Raw genomic sequence first — 17,854 nt, forward strand, 5'->3', positions numbered from 1 at the left:
CTTGTGCAATTTTGGAATTTTGTGTGTGGCCACATGCATAAACCGAGCCCGAAACTCCAGTTCCCTGGCAAATAGCAGCACAAACAGATGGCAAACAAGTCACCCAGTCAGCCAGTCAGCAGCAATCTGAGAATGTCAATATCGGAGATTGCATTATGATTTGCCAGCGCAAGGAATTATTGTAAAATTGATTTCTCGAACCGCCAGCCACGCTTGGCATTTGCAGCATTTAATGGAGCTCATCAAGCCAAGGTCCCAAGGCGCAAATAATTTATTCCCCTAATGTCTGCCAACAGTTGCCTAATGACTCTGGACGGATTCCCCAGCTGTGTGTTCTGCCAAACAAATAAAACACCTTGGCCACTGCAATTATGCTTATTATAACCAGAGATGCCGAAATAATAATTTATAATTTACGCTCAGCATTTTAAATGGCTTAGTTACACTCCATATAAAGAATTTAATTTTATTATTAAATGAAATGTTTTATACTGTACTAACTTTATTTTTAACCAAGATAAATCCACCTAAAATGTATGTGAAAACTCATGAATCTTATTACCATTCTAAGGCTCAAAATTTTATTATAACAATAGCTAGCAGGCAATTAACATGCAAAACAAATCTGTTGTCCATGCAGAACAAATTCCTAACATGCATGAAACGTAAATTTAATAGTTATTTATTTCCGAATATATGATATTTGAGTCTTTTTCACCCAAAAAGGACCAAAAGAGTATCCCTGAACCGACCACACACACACACGCGTATATAGACGATTTGAATATGCATTCGTTGCTGGGCTTGGAATGTGATTTGGCCCGTAATGGCAATTTAACTAACACACAAATCATAATGTGCAACGCCACCGGGCGTGGCAACAATCTGCGATGCTGTATGCATATGAGCATCATGATGACGTGCAGCAAAAGCACACAAACAACACCAACAACAATAACAACAACCAAAAACAGCAACAACAACAACGATAAGGTGGCGTCGTGCATGACAAATAACCCAAAATGCGAAATCTGTTGATGCTGGGAAAACCACATCAGCCATCAGCCCATTCCCATTTAGCTGGGAGTTATGCAAAATCAATGCGTTGGAAGCGCCGAGATACGAGTATCCATCCCCCTTCACGCCAAAGTGTTGGCCAATTAGCAACTGCAACGCCAACTGCAACAGCAACTGCAACTGCAACGGTAACGGCAACTGCATTCGGTCGACACTGAGCCGGGTCAAGATGCGGCAGCAGATTCAGCACGTTCTGGCCATGTAAATTGCGTCCGAGTGTCATGTTCCTGTCCCTTTTCTCGGACTCAACAGCTTCTGGATTTAATCCAATTGAGTTGCCAGAGAGCCTTATTAAATTATTTATGGCCGAAGAAGAGCCAACGAAGAGCCTGCCTGCCTCGATGAAAAGGTTTATAGTTTTTATATTTGATGAGCCTTAAATTGAGTCGAGTTAGTGACACTTTGCTAGGACATTTGTTACATCTAAATTAATTTATGTGCATGGCAAATGCATCGAACTATTGCGGGGGTATTTCAGATTTGATACGTCCACACAAAACCTCGAGCCTGATTGCATTTCAATTATTTAGGAGCCCAGCCCGGAATTTTTTGCCAGCATTTCGCAAATGAATTTATCTATTTGTTTTCCGCACAATTGCCTAGCATTTTAAGCGACGTTTGATTGATAGGCGAGTGAAATCTGCACTGTGCACACACTTGATTTCATATTTAATTTAGGCTTTGCGCAAACAGAGAACTTTCGATTGGGCAATTTAATTAAAATGTTGTTTATGGCCGGCAAACTGCGAACCCCTTTCGCATCATCTCCCTTTGTCCGCTAAATTATGTGGAATTCTCAGCGGGTTCGCCATAGTTTGCCGAGCGGCGTTTATGTCCTTTCTATGCAAATGTCTCTGGCCAGAAGGAAAGAGAAATCAGCGTCATAAAACTGTACGCTGTCTTCCCTTTTGGCAAGGCAAATATGGCGACAGTACAGCAAGGAAAAGAAAAGAAAAGTGAGCCGGGAAATTCAATGGTCCTTGCCGGGTGGAAAACACATTGCGAGGGCCGCATATTTCACGTTACTTATCTTTATCATTGCCAACTAATTTCACAGCGAGCAGGAGGAAAAGGGCCAATAGACACACTTGGCCCGCTCCGAATGCGAAATATTTGTTTATTTCTAGTTCATATCTCTCATGTGCGCTACACTGGTTTCCCTTTCACCATTTTGTTCCCTGCTCTTGCGGCGTGTTTGCGCCATTTTGCGTTTTTGTTTATGTTTAGCCGGGTCATTGCGGCCATTCCTTATGGCACACAGTACATATGTGTGTGTGTGTGCCTTTGCGTGTGTGTTTGGGTGGGTGTGGGGTGCTCGCTTTAAGTGCTTTTATTGTCTTTTGCTTAGGGTTAAGTTTTGTCATTGCCACGCTTTGTTTATGGCCACCCCTGCCACTCGGCCCTGTTCGGATCCGGATCCTGTTTTTGCGGACACGCCACCCAGCTAATCCTTTTGTTTTATGGCGTTTAATTTATTTTTAAAGCCTTCTGCTCCCGCCGCACAACTTGTTTATAGGCCGCAAACAGACCGGCGGGCAACCAGAGGCAAAAAATATATTTGCTTAGCACACTTTTTTCCACACAATGAAAAACTGCCCTTAATTGTGTTATTTGCATATTTTAATTCAATTGGGTAGCTTAATAAATTCGATCCATTTGCAACTTCTGGCGAGGTCACTTTTTATCAAACAACCATTTACTAAATCATTTTAATTACAACTCAAAAGCGTATGATGAAGTAGATGCAGTTTTTACAACCAATTTAGGGTTTAGTCAAGTGGCACTCTAATTGAAATTAATTAATTTGACTTAAATGAGTTATCTAAATAATTGCGGGTACCCAATATTGTTCGCTGTGCATGTTTTTGCTGGCTGTTTGCTATATGAATACTGCATGCTCGCCCAGTTTTTTCCCCAGCAAAACATGCAACAGGCCATGTCCTGTCACAATAATTGGCTCCGGCTTACAAAACAAACGCAGAGCTGTTCAGAACTAAACGGATTTCATCGCAAAACAGGAGTCGAGGGCAGAACACGCTCAAGTAATTGGCTACAAAACTGCAACATAACAATAACAATTCAATGTGTCCGCAGCAGATGCTCGATCCTCCCACAAGAATCCCCACCCACCAGTGTTAGTTTTGGCCGGGTGCACTTGTAAGCCCGGCCTAATTGGCCCTCATTACATCAAAGAGTTTTGCGTGGGGAATGCTAAGCGCAAATAAGACTCATCTGTGTGTGTGGTAATGAGTTCGAATATGGCCACGCCCCGAACATCTGCTGATGGCCATCGAGGGCCACTGGCGATGGCCAAAAGTCGCTCAGCTTTCATCACACAGTAAGAAATAGAATTTAATATATCTCCCTGCAGAAATAAGGCTTCAAAACAATCAAAAATTAAATGCCTTTAGTCTTACATAAACCAAATCGATTAATAATTGCTTATTCATTTTAAAACAAAGAATGCATTAAATGTTGTATAAAATTCTCTTACGTTTATAGAATTGGAATTTTCCCCAGTGGCCATTCTATTCTATTTCTGTCTGAATTGGTCATCGGTTTCCCAATTGTGCTGCCTAGGTGATGGTTCTATTTTCCTACCTATATTAAATCGGGTTCGATTAATCGGAACCTGTTTCCTACAAGTATGTGTGCTTAGTATTCCCCTTGCGTTTGTGTGCGCGTGTAAGAAGTTGGCCAAATAATTGTTTTCCATTATGCGCACACAAAAGCGCAGGAGGCGACCTTGAGTTAATGGTTGAGATGTTAACTTAAAGTGCTTTTAGCCAGCAGTAAAAGTTTCGGTAATTGGGCATTCAGTAAGCGAGGGCTTTAAGAGGCTTTCGAGGCATTCATGATTTGATTTGATTGCCGAGTGAAGCATTAAACAAGGTTAAAATCAAACGGAATATTGTTTAATATTAATGAATGCTACCGAAGGCTCAGATTGAATCCTAATGTTAAAAATCGATGTTTTAGAAAAGGTAAAATGTGTTCATTCTCGTAACCAAAATTCAATTACAACTTGATTGCCGAATTACCAAGCCACTGGTGTTCCTACAATTTTCGAATCAATAAACTTGTGGCCTTGACTAAGTGAAAAACTCTCAATTGTGGTCAACTCCGAAGCAGTCGGATGAAGTGTTGCATGGATTACGGAGATCGAAGGCGGAGGTCGAGGGATGAGTTCGAGGTCTGAAGTTGGAGTGCGCTCCATGCACTCAAAACTAATGCCCTAATGAATGGCGATGGCTCTGAAAGGCTCTTCGTTCGGTACTTTCGACTCTCGCACACACAATGGCTATCGATTTCTGGCCGAGAGCGATAATAAAACCATTGGGAGGGCGCTTCAACAGGCCGCCTCGGCGATGTGATGTACGTGTCTGTCATTTCGAATTACAAGACGCGTCTAAATGTAAAGCGGGCCACGGGGCGTATGGGTAACGCCGTCGGAAATTGCTGTGCTTTGCATTCGCCCGGTGGCACCGCTCCGCCCAAACTGCCAAGTTGTAGCATAATTGTGCGTCGTTAAGTTTATTATGAAGTGCCATCGTGCATCGTACATCGTACATAAAGCGAAACACTCGCATGAATGGCGGAGCACTTTAAGTCAAGCAATTGGAAACTAAATTGGAATTTTTATGACAGGCATCGGGCGGAGGAGACGGGACTCCTCCTGTGGCATCCGCACGAGCCGACACTCAACACAATGGCTTACATGGCGTATGCGCATTGTGTGTGCCCATTTGACCGACAACAGCCAACGCACACACACCCGCACTCGCACACACACACACTCACTCGCATCCCCTCCTGCACATAAATACACTTATAATGCGTTTTGCATTTGTTAAATTTCCCCCAGGCCCCGTTTCTCCGGGTGTTTGGCTCTTTGCAAACACACACACACACACAAAATGCGTTGACATGGCCGAAATTCACGCCTCACTTGGCCTGCCTTTTGGCCATTGCTGCTCAGTGGTCCATTCACTGTGCAGAATGACTTAATGAATGCCCGAACGGCGATGTATGTATATTTAATGCCGAATGGAATTAGGGCCAGACAATGCTCCGGATTTGCATCGGTAAGTGGGATTTTTCCAAGGAGTTCTAGGCTGTAATTTACCACTTTGTTGTTTGATAATTGAGGATAAGATTGGTGGGCGAAGACTTAATCTTTAGTTAAAGGTTAGCGTATGGAGGCATTCCTTCGATTTAGTAAATTGTATATTCTCTCTTTTATTTCAATTTTCTAGCTTGTTGTATGACAATTAAATAAAAGTTGTACCTTTATTCTGATACTATATTTAACAAGGTTTTCCATTTTGTAAGGTTTTTAGGAGTGGCTTCCCCTAACTTCATTTCATTAGGCCACTCTATAAACCTGAATGAATGCCAGAACTTTTCTATGGCTTCGCCAAATCCCCGTGGAGGCTTGCATGCTGACTCGACTTTCCTATTTGGCCGCCTGCAGCGATCGCCACGCCCCTTTCCCACCGCCCATGAGTGGCTTTTCATATAACACATAATAACAATATATTTGAGGGTGTGTTTATGGTCGTATGCAGAAACTGTTGCCCGTTGTGGGCAACTTTTGTTGCCGTTCTGCTGCTGTTATTTGCCTCTTGGCCATTGGCACATTCACATTCACTCTTGGCCCAATCTGCTTTTGGTTTTAGTGTCTCAGTGTTTGTGTTTTGTGTGCGAGTCTGTGGCCAAGGAGCTTTGCTTGTTGGAATGCCAACCGCATAACCATCAAATTGCATTGCAGCTGCAAGCTCCCGCAATATTTAAGCCGAGTTCTGAACTGCTTAGTAGCGGAGCACTCTGTTGGGGGCGGTTCATTAAACCCCCTTTCGCAATTCGACAAAAATGAAATTAACAACAAATCAAACTTCCATTGAAAGGGAAAACTTTGTGTGGGGGAAGGGGGGGCGGGCGATTGTAAACTTAATTAGTAGGAGTTCCCCGAAGCCCTTCGTGTTGGCTTCCTTGTAGAGTGAAGGATGCAAAGGACAGCCATCAAGTGTCGCTCCGAGTGGGCCATCAACTTCATCTCCATCTTCGTCGTCATCGCTATTTTCATCGTCATTCCCGACACACAATTTGGTTTTATTAACTCGCCAGAAAGCCGAGTCAAGGAGCCGGGATTAAAATGAACTGCGCTGCTCCCCAGATGGCAAATTCTGAAATTGCTTTGCCACGCTCGAGACTTAAAAAAAAAGGAAAGAAAAGTCGTACTGCAAGTGCTTGGTTTTGTATTTTGCATAATTTTATTATGTTTTATTTGTTCAGTTTTCTCATGATGGTTTTTCTGTTTTTTGTGTTTTTGCTTGGTAATTTTCGTTACATTTAACTACACAGACTTACGGGCTAGAAATCATTTCTCTGCTGCACAAATCGATATTTACATACAATCATTAGAAGCTTAGTTCAATCGCTTTTGATTGAGCTCTCCTCTCACTAGTTAGTCGCCAATGCTTCGTGTTTGCACATTGCTAAGACAGTTAAAAGTTATGTCCACTAATTAAAAATTGCTAAATATCCTTATGTTAGACAATTAGTTTATTTTGATTACTCTGTTCGCTTCTGTTTTTGGTTTATCCTCTTTTGATTAACAACTTGTTGCCAAATGTTGCAATACCTTTAAACTTTGCCTTCCTCTCCTAAATTTGTTTGCAGATCTTGCAAATAACCGTTTGCCACTCTTAACCGTAGTAGTTTATTTATGTAATTTACTTTAACAAATAATTTATTTACAGCTTAATCTGAAAGTTCTTCGAAGGGCAATTTCTCGAGTAAAACCAAATTCCTTTAGCTAAATCCATTTAATTAGTTAAGTGGTTGTCTGTACAATGCAGCATAAATCAGGGTCAAATGATTGAGTGTTTGCGGCTGAAACTATAGATTCTTAACCGTAGACTGGGACTTGTAAAACTATGAATTCTAGGTTGGAAATGCACGTCAGTTCTTAATATTGAGCTCGCTAGCACATTCAGGATCCGAACTACGAAATAACTGGGTTTTCCTTCTGGGGATCCTTGAAGTGACACAAAATATTTGCCAGGCTCTCTGGGATTTCTTTGGGTGGTCTGCAAAGTCGACCTTTTTATAATACATGTGCGGCACAAGCTGCATCCTGTGGTTAAGTATGACACTTACACATTAACGAAACACACACACACACACATACATATAAAAGGGGAGTGTTGCCTGCTTTACATGCACACCTGCTATGTAGAGAAAGATTGGGTTCCTTAGTTGGATTCGCTCGTCTGATAGTTCTGGCTTAGGCGTTAGGTGTTAGGTGTAAGGTGTTTGGTAGTACGTATGTTAGCAAGTAGTGGAGAAGTAACTAATGTAAGACTAGGGAACCGGGCATCCAGCTTCGTCCTTCCGCGGCCCATGACGTAGTTACAAATGAATCCTTATGCGGCGCGGATGCAGGGACTTACACGATCTTCATATATACACTCGTGTGGAATATCCGATAGCCGCTGGCAATGATTATCATAATCATATGCAGCTGGGACTGCATTGTCTTCGTGGATCCGCCCACGTGGCCGTGATACATGGCTGCCGGATTGTCGCCTGCAGGAGAGAAATCCGGAGAATATGAGAATGAAATTTGCACAAAAATTTAATTAAAAAACACACAGCAAAAATACACACACCCGCAGACAGACCACACACACACCCACACACACACCCACACACACACAGACAGACATACGTGGCAAAAGTGTGAGCTTAACCAACAAAATGCTAATGAGCATCGTCGCTTCATCGCGCCAGAAACTTATAAATTATGACTGGCACTAACTACGTGGGCACTCTTTGTTTGTGTTAGCCTCTTTCTTCCTCTTTCTCTTTCACTCTCTCTCTCTCTCTCGCTCTTTCTTATAGTCACTTTTAGCCGTCTCTGTCGCACGGCGTGTTTATGGCCTGGCTTTAATGGCAGTTTGCCTGCCAAATGGCGGGCTCTGTGCACGGGCATTTTTAATCCACATGCTTGCGGCCGTGTAATTTTCATAAATTACTTTTATTGTTTTCCCTCTTAGCCAACAGAACCACGCGCCTGATATATGAACTGCAAAAGAGCTACCGGATACAGATACCGGATGCAGATACGTTTGCAAGTACAGCTGCCGAGATACAGATGTACGAAAATTACCGTTACCCAAATGAGCGGTCCTTTGTTTATTCAAAGTTTTAATTTCGTTCGGCGGACATAATTGAAATTTCGTTGGCACACAGCGCGCTTAACTCGATTGTGCAGATGGAGGAGAATGCTATTTTTTCATTCCTCACTTTATTAAATACATTGTTATGCTGTCCTTAGAGATGGTTATTAAATCAAAGGAGACTTGTTGTTTTTGTGGGAATTAAAGTTGATGGTATAAAGTAAAAACCAATTAAGGTAGCTGATATTATTCCATGAAATATTGCTCCTAGCAGCTAATTAAATTCCGCAGGAATATCAATGTATTTTCTTTGGTAAGACAATGAACATTTTGTGAATGTTGAACCACTTCAAATTTTAATTGCAGAATATATGTAATTAATAATTGATTTTTGTGCACTTCTCTTCGCAAACTTTATCCCAATACTGTGTGCAATTTTCACCCTGCCACTCACCCTTGAAGATGTGCACCAGGACGCTGGCTGGTTGCGTGTTGCTGGCGACGCAGGTGAAGTTCCCCGAGTGCTCGCGTCGAGTCCGCTGAATGGTAAGCTCCGATGATTGAAAGTCTGCAACGGACAGCATTCGATAAAGGGTTAAGCCCGGCGAAAGGAGGCCAACAAGGGGGCGACCTGCACTCACCTGGCTCCGTTGACACATTAATGCCCCGATCAATGTCGTAGTTAATCATGCGGTTGTCGTGATACCAGAATATATACTCGGAGGCCTCCGTATTCTGCACCACGCGGCATTGCAGCCGCAGCGTTGAGCCCGGCGTGAGGTATCGAATCGGAGGACCCGTGATCTCGGCGCGGGCTTCTAACCAATCAATGGGGGTTTTTGAAAAAAGAAAAAAAATTGCAATCGATAAGCGTTTTAGTCGCATACAACCAGGAATGATTTATATATCTGCAAAAACTAAAATCCCAAAACTAGTATCATACTTTGTTAAAAATAAATGCATATCCCTTTCAATGTCATAAAAGTTTCTACTTAAACACTATTTACAAATCCCATTAACCTACTATATTTAGATTTCCAGTTCAAAGGCTATCTGCCAGATTCCCCGGGGTCAAGTCGAGTCAAAGTCAAAGCCTTTATTATCATCTGACTAAATCGGTTAGCCTCCCTGACAGTTATCAATTTCGCTCAGAGCCGCCGAAAGTGCCCCACAAATTTATGAAATACATCTGGCAGGCGGCCCAGCTCCACTTTGCGCAAAGAGGAAAATGTGTAGCCGGCCTGTCACATCAGTTTCCATGTATGTGGCCCAAAGAGAGTGGCTTTGTTTTTCGGGTGGAGCGCCAAGACGCCAAAAGGGCAAGAGGGCAAGCGGCAGAAAAGGCCATTAGGCGCAGCACATTCAAAGTAAATTGTTTGTTAAATTCAGAATAATGTGCGTCAGTTAGCCAAGGACAGCGCGATGAGTTGAGAACTTGCTGAGTCGTTGCCATTTGGCCCGAAACATAGTTTGGAACTTGAGAACCCCGCTCGGGATCCAACCCGTTTCAGGCCCAACCGAACCGTACCCAAACCCTAAGAAGCCCATTCCACCTTTGGCATATGGACATTTCTAATTTCGGCTTGAGCGCATCCAGAACGTAACGAAAATGTGGCAAAAACTAACCGGGCTCTAAGCTGAGAATTCTGTAGACTTTTCACTGGCATTTGTTTACCCCGAAACAGAAAAGCCATCAAGGCGTGAAATTATAGAAAATCACCACTGGCCGAGACCGAGTCGCAAATAGAAATGGCAAGCAAGGCAATAGTCGGAAAATCGAAGCCGTAACCGAGGCAATTCCGGCCTCTACTTACCGACGACGCTCAGGTGCAGGAAAATCGAGGTGGGCGGATGGGTGGACACCTGGCACTCGTAGACGCCGGCGTCACGTAGCTGCACGAATTTGATTTGCAGTGTCCAATCCTGCAAGCAAAAAAGGAAAAGAGGCCACAGAAAAGATTAGAATTAAAGAGCATTGGGGGGCCATTGGACCGCCTCGAAGTCAATTTGCTGCTGCGCTTCTGCTGCGAAAATATTTTGCAATTTTCCGCACTGAATTTTTGTCACGTATTGGCTATTCGAGGCCGACCGCTGCAAAAGTTCACAATGCAGAAAATATTCAGCAGGAGGCATGGATTGGAGAGTGCACTGTTCAAAATTTATTACCAAAATAATATTAATAGCAATTCAGACTAATTTAAATTGGATTTTTTGAAAGATTAGTTTGCTTGTTGATATTTAAACAAATTTCTTTATAAATTTTATGAGTTAATGGAAAATATAATTTAAAATAATTATTAAGTTGTTTAATTTTTTTTTATTCCCCCAGTGTATGGGATATAATTTCGTATGCAAGTCTCCGCTCCGATGCAATCAGACGCTCCCCCACTCCCCGCCTCATTTCCCCCATCGGCAATGCAAATTTCTTGCGCAGGACTCACCTCGGAATGCTTCAAGTGCGTGGCGCTGAACCGCTCATCGCTGCTGTAGGTTGTTAAGCCGACCGTAAGCAGATGATAATCCTTTTTACGTATCCACGATACCTAAAATAGATGGATGTGTTAGGGAGGGTTCGGCTCAGATAGGGCGGCGCCATTAGCCAAATACAATGGGATTCGTTCGCTTCAAGGACTCCCTTTTTTTCGGCTCGAACATTTAACATATGCCGGTCCGAAGATGGGTCCGAGCTCCCTTTTCTGCCCCCCTGTCTTGTTCAAATGTTTGCCAATCCATCAGGACGGGACTAGGACGATGACAACGACTTGATGATGATGCAATTTTCAAAAAGGCACACAGATACAAAACGCTTGGGAAAAAAATCAAAAAGCAATTACGTGTAAGAATTACTACAGCAGCAACAGCAAGAGCAACAATAAACATAATAGCAGATTGATTGATCCTAGGTTCAAAGTTCAAATTGGCTACCTAACTGTAAATAGACAAACAAACAAACAAATGGGCGGGGCACATCCTCGCCCAAACGCCCCCTTAACAAATGGAGGGCGTGTGTCCGCCGCCTCGCCCTTTTCCTATTTTCCGCACTTTCCCTTTTCTGAGTGTGCTGGATGTGACTTTAGCTAATCTTAAATGACCATTAATCATTTCGTCATCTACTTTTTGCGCACTTTTTTCGGAGCTGATGATGTAGCCACGCAACCAAGCACTGAGAGAAAAATTATTAATATTTTAAAAGTGGGGAATTTTAGTAATTAATGTTGCAAAACAAGCCCAATATGCTTTGATCAAAAACGTTTGGTAAAACCTATGATAGTGCAGTTTAAATAAATTAGAATTTAGGAACTCTTGTTTGTTAAATCTAAAAACGAATCTTTCTAATTTTTCCTGTGTGCAACTTGAGGAAAACACATCTATTAGCTGTCCATATGGGGTTATTGCCTGACGAAGATGATGATTTTGGTGCTCCTGCTGGCGCTGCAAAGGATCAGACCCGAGCACCTAAGCGCGTGTATCAATCAATTTTCAATTGATAAGGATTTTATTTATTGGCCAACAAAAAATAACGAATAACGAAGTAAAAGGCAAGAGCGAGCAGTTACTTTCAACTTTCTTGCCTGGGTTTTCCACCCAAATATTGACACACGCGCGCTGCAAACTCAAACTCAAACTGAAACTGCCACAAATACGAAATACGAACAACGAAATACGAAAAGGAAACAAACACTGGCAGGAAAACAAGCAACTTGAAATTAAGTTGAACGTCGGAGAAATTGTTAAATCAGCTGCGTTTGCCAATAAAAACGAATTACATTCCCGTGCTTAAATGTTTAATGCGGCGTATACGCAATGTGGCGCAGCAGCAGCATCAGCAGCAGCAGCAGCAGCAGCAGCAGCAGCAAAAGCATCCGAAGAGGAGAGGAAAATGGCACAAATCGAGGGATTTCCTCCTAAATATCATAATCCGAGTCGAGAGTCCCAGCGAACTTTCAGCTGAGGGAATACATAATATTCCTGCACTTTTGCCCGGCTGTCCAAGCGAAGAGAAAACAATATTTCAATGTAGGGGAAATTTGCAATTGAATGGCAAGCAGTCGTTTATTATCAAGATTTTCGCCCGGCATATGCTGGCAAAATCTTGCCATATATCTATTCAATACAATCTGTAACAGTAAAATCCGAGTGTGAGGCATAAATTGCGCATAAATTCCGTTTTGGCCCGCAGCTCCTAGACGACGCCAACCGACGACACACATCGCTATATATACTCGCTCATACATATATATACTTTTTTAGGATTCTTACGATATTTATGATGGCAAAGGGGACTGCGACTGCGAGTGCTACGTGTCTGCAAATAAACCATGCAGCTAGCCAGAAGAAGCCGAAGAAAAACACACTGAGGGAAAGCGGAAAGCCCGGGGAGCGAAAAAGGGTGCCAAGTGAAGCCATCAGGGGGAGTAAAATGTGGCGGCAATTAATCAAAAGCCTGCGAATTCCTTTCCCTTTTGGCAGGACTTTTTGTGTGACTGCATGTGCGAGGCTGTGAGTGTGTGCGTATCGCATAAATCTCAGTCGCCTGTCCTGCGAACGCATGTGTGTGTGTGTGTGTGTGTGTGCGTAAGTGTGTTAGTGAGTGCGAGCTGGCATCTCATGCGAATCCTGCGCGTCCTGCGGATCCTGCGGCTGCAGCTGCGGGCACGCAGATAATTGTTTACATTTTACCTTTTTTTCAGCTGTATGCAAAATAAAAAGTGACGCTTAATTTATGGCCAAAAGCTACAGCGCACACACCACAAATCACTTGTTAGCAAATTTATGGCAAATTTATGCTAACTACTTGTCTGCCACGTTGTACCGCCAACAGTTCCCCAAAGGTAGGCCCTCCACGGTACAGTCATGGGCAAGACAAAAGTGCTCTGAAAAATCCACTTTGCTTCTTTCTTATTATTGATGATTCAAAAACGGTCTACTTATATTTTGGTTTCAGAAAATAACCAACTGATTTAATAATTTTTAAGAGCTCGGAAACAGCTCATATTTTTTGTACCTCCTCTGTATATTTGGTTAGCCAATGTAAAATGTACTTATCACGGGATCTCGATCTCTGACAGCTGGCCCCATGTGCTCGATTTCTGGCCGATTGGCCGGGGGTGTTGGCTGGCTTTGCGATGAGTCGGGGCGATTGGTAATTGCATGGCTTGGTGGCTAAATCTATGCACAAGCCGATTGCATTGAAGTTTATATTTACTTTACTTTTTGCCCCTCCCCGCCCGACTTGGCCCGCTGAAAAGTTTTGATTGGCTTTTGTTCTGCTCGATGTTGCATGTTGCTGCTGTATTGCTGTACTGCTGTACTGCTGTGTTGGCCGTGTTTTGCCGATTTTGTTGCCTGCTATTGACGCACATTTTGTGTGCTTTACGTTCCGTTGTCCGACCAATTTCCGCTCTGCCACAATCCCAGCGGGCAACTAGCTGGTAAAAAAGCAGCCACAACTTTTTCAATGTGAAAAAGTTTTTAACAAGCGATTTTAATAAAATTCTATTTAGAAACTGCAGCGGCAACAGCAGCCATTTTGGTTGCACTTTGTCCCCCTTCCTTCCAACGAATGAATGTCTGTGTTTATTTTCATATGCGGCTGCAGTTTGGCACTCGGCTCCAAAAGGGGGGAAGCATTTGCTGGCTGGGAGGGGAAAGGGATGGTCCCGGGAAATCAGCTTTACATTTTATAAAATTTGATTGCACATGCAGGAAAATAGCACTAAAAAAATACCTGTAATTTGGAAGCTTTCAAAACTGTTACACTGAGTATATTTTCATTAAAATAATATTCTTGTGGTGTTTCTATTTGTATTAAATTTATTTTAAAAATTTGTTTGTTTTCTTTGTAAAGAGTATTATATTCTCAAAACATGTTAATTAAAATTCACATCTAAAAAAAGTATGTTCATATTGAGTTTATCAATTTATAAACTGTTTTGGTAACTTGGTCATTAGTTCAACGGAGTACGGAAGTTTCACAACACAACTTTAAAAACTTTAATTTTATCATAACAAGTTTGGGCCACCCTTAAAATTGTAGGGTGAAAGCCAAAAACTTTTTGCCAGAAAACGCGCTCCATTCAGTGTCGTGCTGTTTGCCTCACTAGTTCGCTGAAAATTTTATCCAAGAGTAAATATTTGAGTTGACAACTTTATTGTTCTGCCTGCAACTAAATTCACTTTTCCCTGCTCAAATCGGTGTGTGCTTTTGCCCCTCCAAGCGGCAACCATACATACGAAATTGAGGGCAATCGAAACTCAAATCAAGTTCAATTCAGCGGAAATGCATATTAAGTGCAATTACTGCATAATTAACCAGTCACTCTGAAACACTAATTGCAACCCACACTGAGTTGAAAAGGTGCGAGTACTTAGAGCAAAGGAAATCAATTGGAAGGCGATTGCAAAGGTATTAGGTGATGAAGGGCACTTTGCCCTAAGGCGATAGACTGATTATTAGCAGACAGTTTTGGTCTTGACCGATTACTCATACTCATCCGTTTGTTTAATAAACACAAACAAAGAGCCCTCGGGCGAATTACTGACCCAACCCTATGCTAATATTTTCCACCAATATTTTCAACATTCACGCGGCCTTGGGCTTGTGCTCACCACACAATCAGCCATTGCTTTTGATAAGAGCCACAGGCAAACAAAGAAGAATAAGCAGCGATGGAAATTACCATAGCCTACTTTTCAGCAGCTGTCAGCGGCTCTCCTGCGTGAAATGCGATTGTTTGCCCGGCATTCCCATTCACACTTAATGGCTGGCATTATATTCGGGACCCGGCCATTGATGATTGCATTGCAATTAAAATAATTAAGATTTCCGAGGCATGGTGGAAAAGGGGGCCAAAAGGTTGCCGCGGCAGTGAACTCTGACCTCCGCACACTCGACTGTGTGTTGTGCCGCTTAATTGTTTTGGGTTGGGGTCGCTCCACTCTCACCGGCTTTGTCCCCAGCCCAGAAAAGTTTATAGAAATGATGGAGCCATTCTGCATGCTCGCAAGATGCCAGCTCAAACAAAAAATCTGGGTCAAATTTAGCCCTTTGTTCGGGACATTTGTTTTAATAAACATTGTGACAGGCACCAGAGGCAGGATTACACAGAGAACATTTAATGACAGTAGCCTAAATAGAAAATATAAAATGATGTAAGAATTACTACCAAAACAAATATGTTATTTAATTTCTTGGTTGTTGGTTAAAACCCATCCCCCTTGATATTTTACCCTAGATATTTTCAGATATTTTTCGTAGTGCACTAAGAGCAGGATCAACATCCAGAAAGGACCCTCCAAGAGCCGTGGCCTCCTTCATCAAGCTGTCGACCAGAATGTCTTATTAGCTGGCAAACAACTCTACGACCATTGTCCTGCCGGTCCTGCCAGTCCTGCTGGTCCTGCCCCCTTGACTCAAGTTGAGTTGGTTTAATTACGGTTAAGGCTGCCAGCAACAAAGTGATAATGATTTGTATTCATTCAAAAAGGTTTATGGCAATTTTCGAGCCACATTAACTTCTCGGACCGGCGCCCCCAAAGTGCCTGCATTTGAGTTTGCTCTGCTGTCCTTATAATGAGCTTAGTCCTGCCAGAGTCTTAGTATTTGTGTATTTAGCAAACACGCACACACTCACAGGCACATGCCGACAATATTTCTAATTAAATTGGTTTCTCAAAATAGACAGTTTTATGGCCCTACTTCATTTGAAATGTAAATTATGAAAAGGAAAAAAGATATCTTATCGAACTGTTGTTTCCTTGTCTCAAAATCAAATCAAATAAAGTAAAATAAAATACTTTTAATAAGATCTCTGATATATTTGTTTAATTGAAGAAGTGAAAGTGATAACTTTATAAAAGTGACAACTTTATAAAATTTTTCTTAAGAAAACATAAAGCTGATATGAGTTTTCTTTTTGTGATTCACATCACATTTAGACAGTCATATTTATTCCTATTTATAACTGATACCCTCGGGACCTTCGAAGGATAAGTTCAACGATTCCTATGAACTTTTCATGGAATTCCAGGGACTAAAAAGCAGCTGAGCAAACAGAAACTCAGACGCAGAAGCCGAAACGGAAAGAAATATCAGGACACACAGATACTGATTCAGAAAAATACATATAATACTCGAGCCCGAAGGTCATTGCAACCATAACACATAACAGAGCCTGGCAGTAAAATATTTTATAATATTTTATGTTTTTTTAAGCGACAAAGAGCTACAACACAGTGTCGTTGCGAGTGTGAGTGCTTGGGTAAAAAAGTCTGTGTTGCTTGAGGTCCTTGCTTTTTGTTTGTTGTTGCGAGACTTGAGTGCAAGGGCTTTGAGCTCACAAACACACTCGCCACTGAATGTGAGCAATAAAAAATGAGGAACACATAGAGTTCACATGAAAATGGGGAACTGGCACAACAATGTGTATTACTTTGTTCGCCCAACAATTCCACAATGGAATATAACTCATGCAAAAGCCCACACACAATCGTACATTGTGTGTGCCAAATTTTGAGCGAATTTTCAACCCAATTTCGGTGGCGGGAAGCTGAAGCCGAGGTGAAACTATGCAAAATTATGATTGTGCAGGAATTATGTGTTTGTTTTGATTAAGCTCGGCAGAGCGATGCCGAGCATATCCTGTATTATCCTTTGCCAACCCTCATCAATGTGCTGGCTAAATTATTTGTTTGTTTTTTGTCGCTCCGCTGGCAGGCAAACTAAATGGTTTCTGTTCGGTTTTGGTTCTGGTTTCGGTTTCGGTTTAGCCTTCATTCCTCGGACAAGGGCAATTTCTGTTTATCTGATTTTAAACTTTGCAAATTATATGTGCACACACACACACACACGCATAGACGAATACCTATGCAGGGCCACTCCGCTTAAACATTTGCGTAACCTTTTTTATCTTAACGACTTATCCGATCCGGAGGGCAAGGCCCCCGGCGTTAATTTTCATAAAATACCAATTTCGGTATTTTTATCTGGCCAAGCGAAGGAAAAGTGTTCCAGCGGCAAGAGCTTTCCTCACTCGCCCTCCCCGCACAATTATATTTTCTAATCTGCATTGGTGAACATTCTCTGGAAAATTATAAATAAATTACCTTCTATCTGAGTGAGTGAAGTGATGGCTGAAGGCGGGGGAAGGGGCGGGGGGCTATTTTCGAGTTTTCAGCATTTAAGCTTTTCGCATTCGCCTTTGTCGGAAGCGTCGTAGAATCCTGGCATGCTGTGAGCACATTTAATTACTGCTACTTTTCTCTGTGAAAATATCCCTGGGACAGGAGAAGGCGAGTCTAGACATTAAAAACGACAATTTATCTAAAAAGTAATTAAGTGCTCAAGTCACACAGACGGGCGCAGAGCCGCAGAGCAGGAGCAACAGGACAAACATGGGAATCGGCATTGGCATCGGCGGAGGCATCGGCGGAGGCATCGGCAGAGCCAGTGGCAGTGGCAGAGGAAGCAGGACCAGAAGCGGAATTAAATGGAGTTGGGCTGTGGGGAGCGGAGGGGTTTCCGGGCGGAAAGCCATGGACAGAAGCAAGTCAACTGAAAGTCGTCGAGGGACATATATACGAGCTATATGGGT

The 17,854-nt window shown here is 42.4% G+C and overlaps 1 protein-coding gene across 1 annotated transcript in view; it reads right to left on the reverse strand.

The window, feature by feature from the left end:
* Window positions 1-6,327: 6,327 nt before the first annotated feature.
* LOC108094040 overlaps window positions 6,328-17,854 on the reverse strand; it is a 33,756-nt gene continuing 22,229 nt past the window's right edge. Inside the window, exons 3-7 of the mRNA XM_017194473.2 lie at window positions 10,703-10,804; window positions 10,076-10,184; window positions 8,903-9,079; window positions 8,716-8,829; window positions 6,328-7,668 (exon numbers count right to left, since the gene is read on the reverse strand). Coding sequence (XP_017049962.1) covers window positions 7,529-7,668; window positions 8,716-8,829; window positions 8,903-9,079; window positions 10,076-10,184; window positions 10,703-10,804 — 642 coding nt within the window. The 3' untranslated portion in view covers window positions 6,328-7,528. The remainder of the gene's footprint in view (window positions 7,669-8,715; window positions 8,830-8,902; window positions 9,080-10,075; window positions 10,185-10,702; window positions 10,805-17,854) is intronic.

The sequence above is a fragment of the Drosophila ficusphila genome, unplaced genomic scaffold, assembly GCF_018152265.1.
Source record: "Drosophila ficusphila isolate 14025-0441.05 unplaced genomic scaffold, ASM1815226v1 contig_414, whole genome shotgun sequence".
In the NCBI taxonomy this organism is placed as follows: domain Eukaryota; kingdom Metazoa; phylum Arthropoda; class Insecta; order Diptera; family Drosophilidae; genus Drosophila; species Drosophila ficusphila.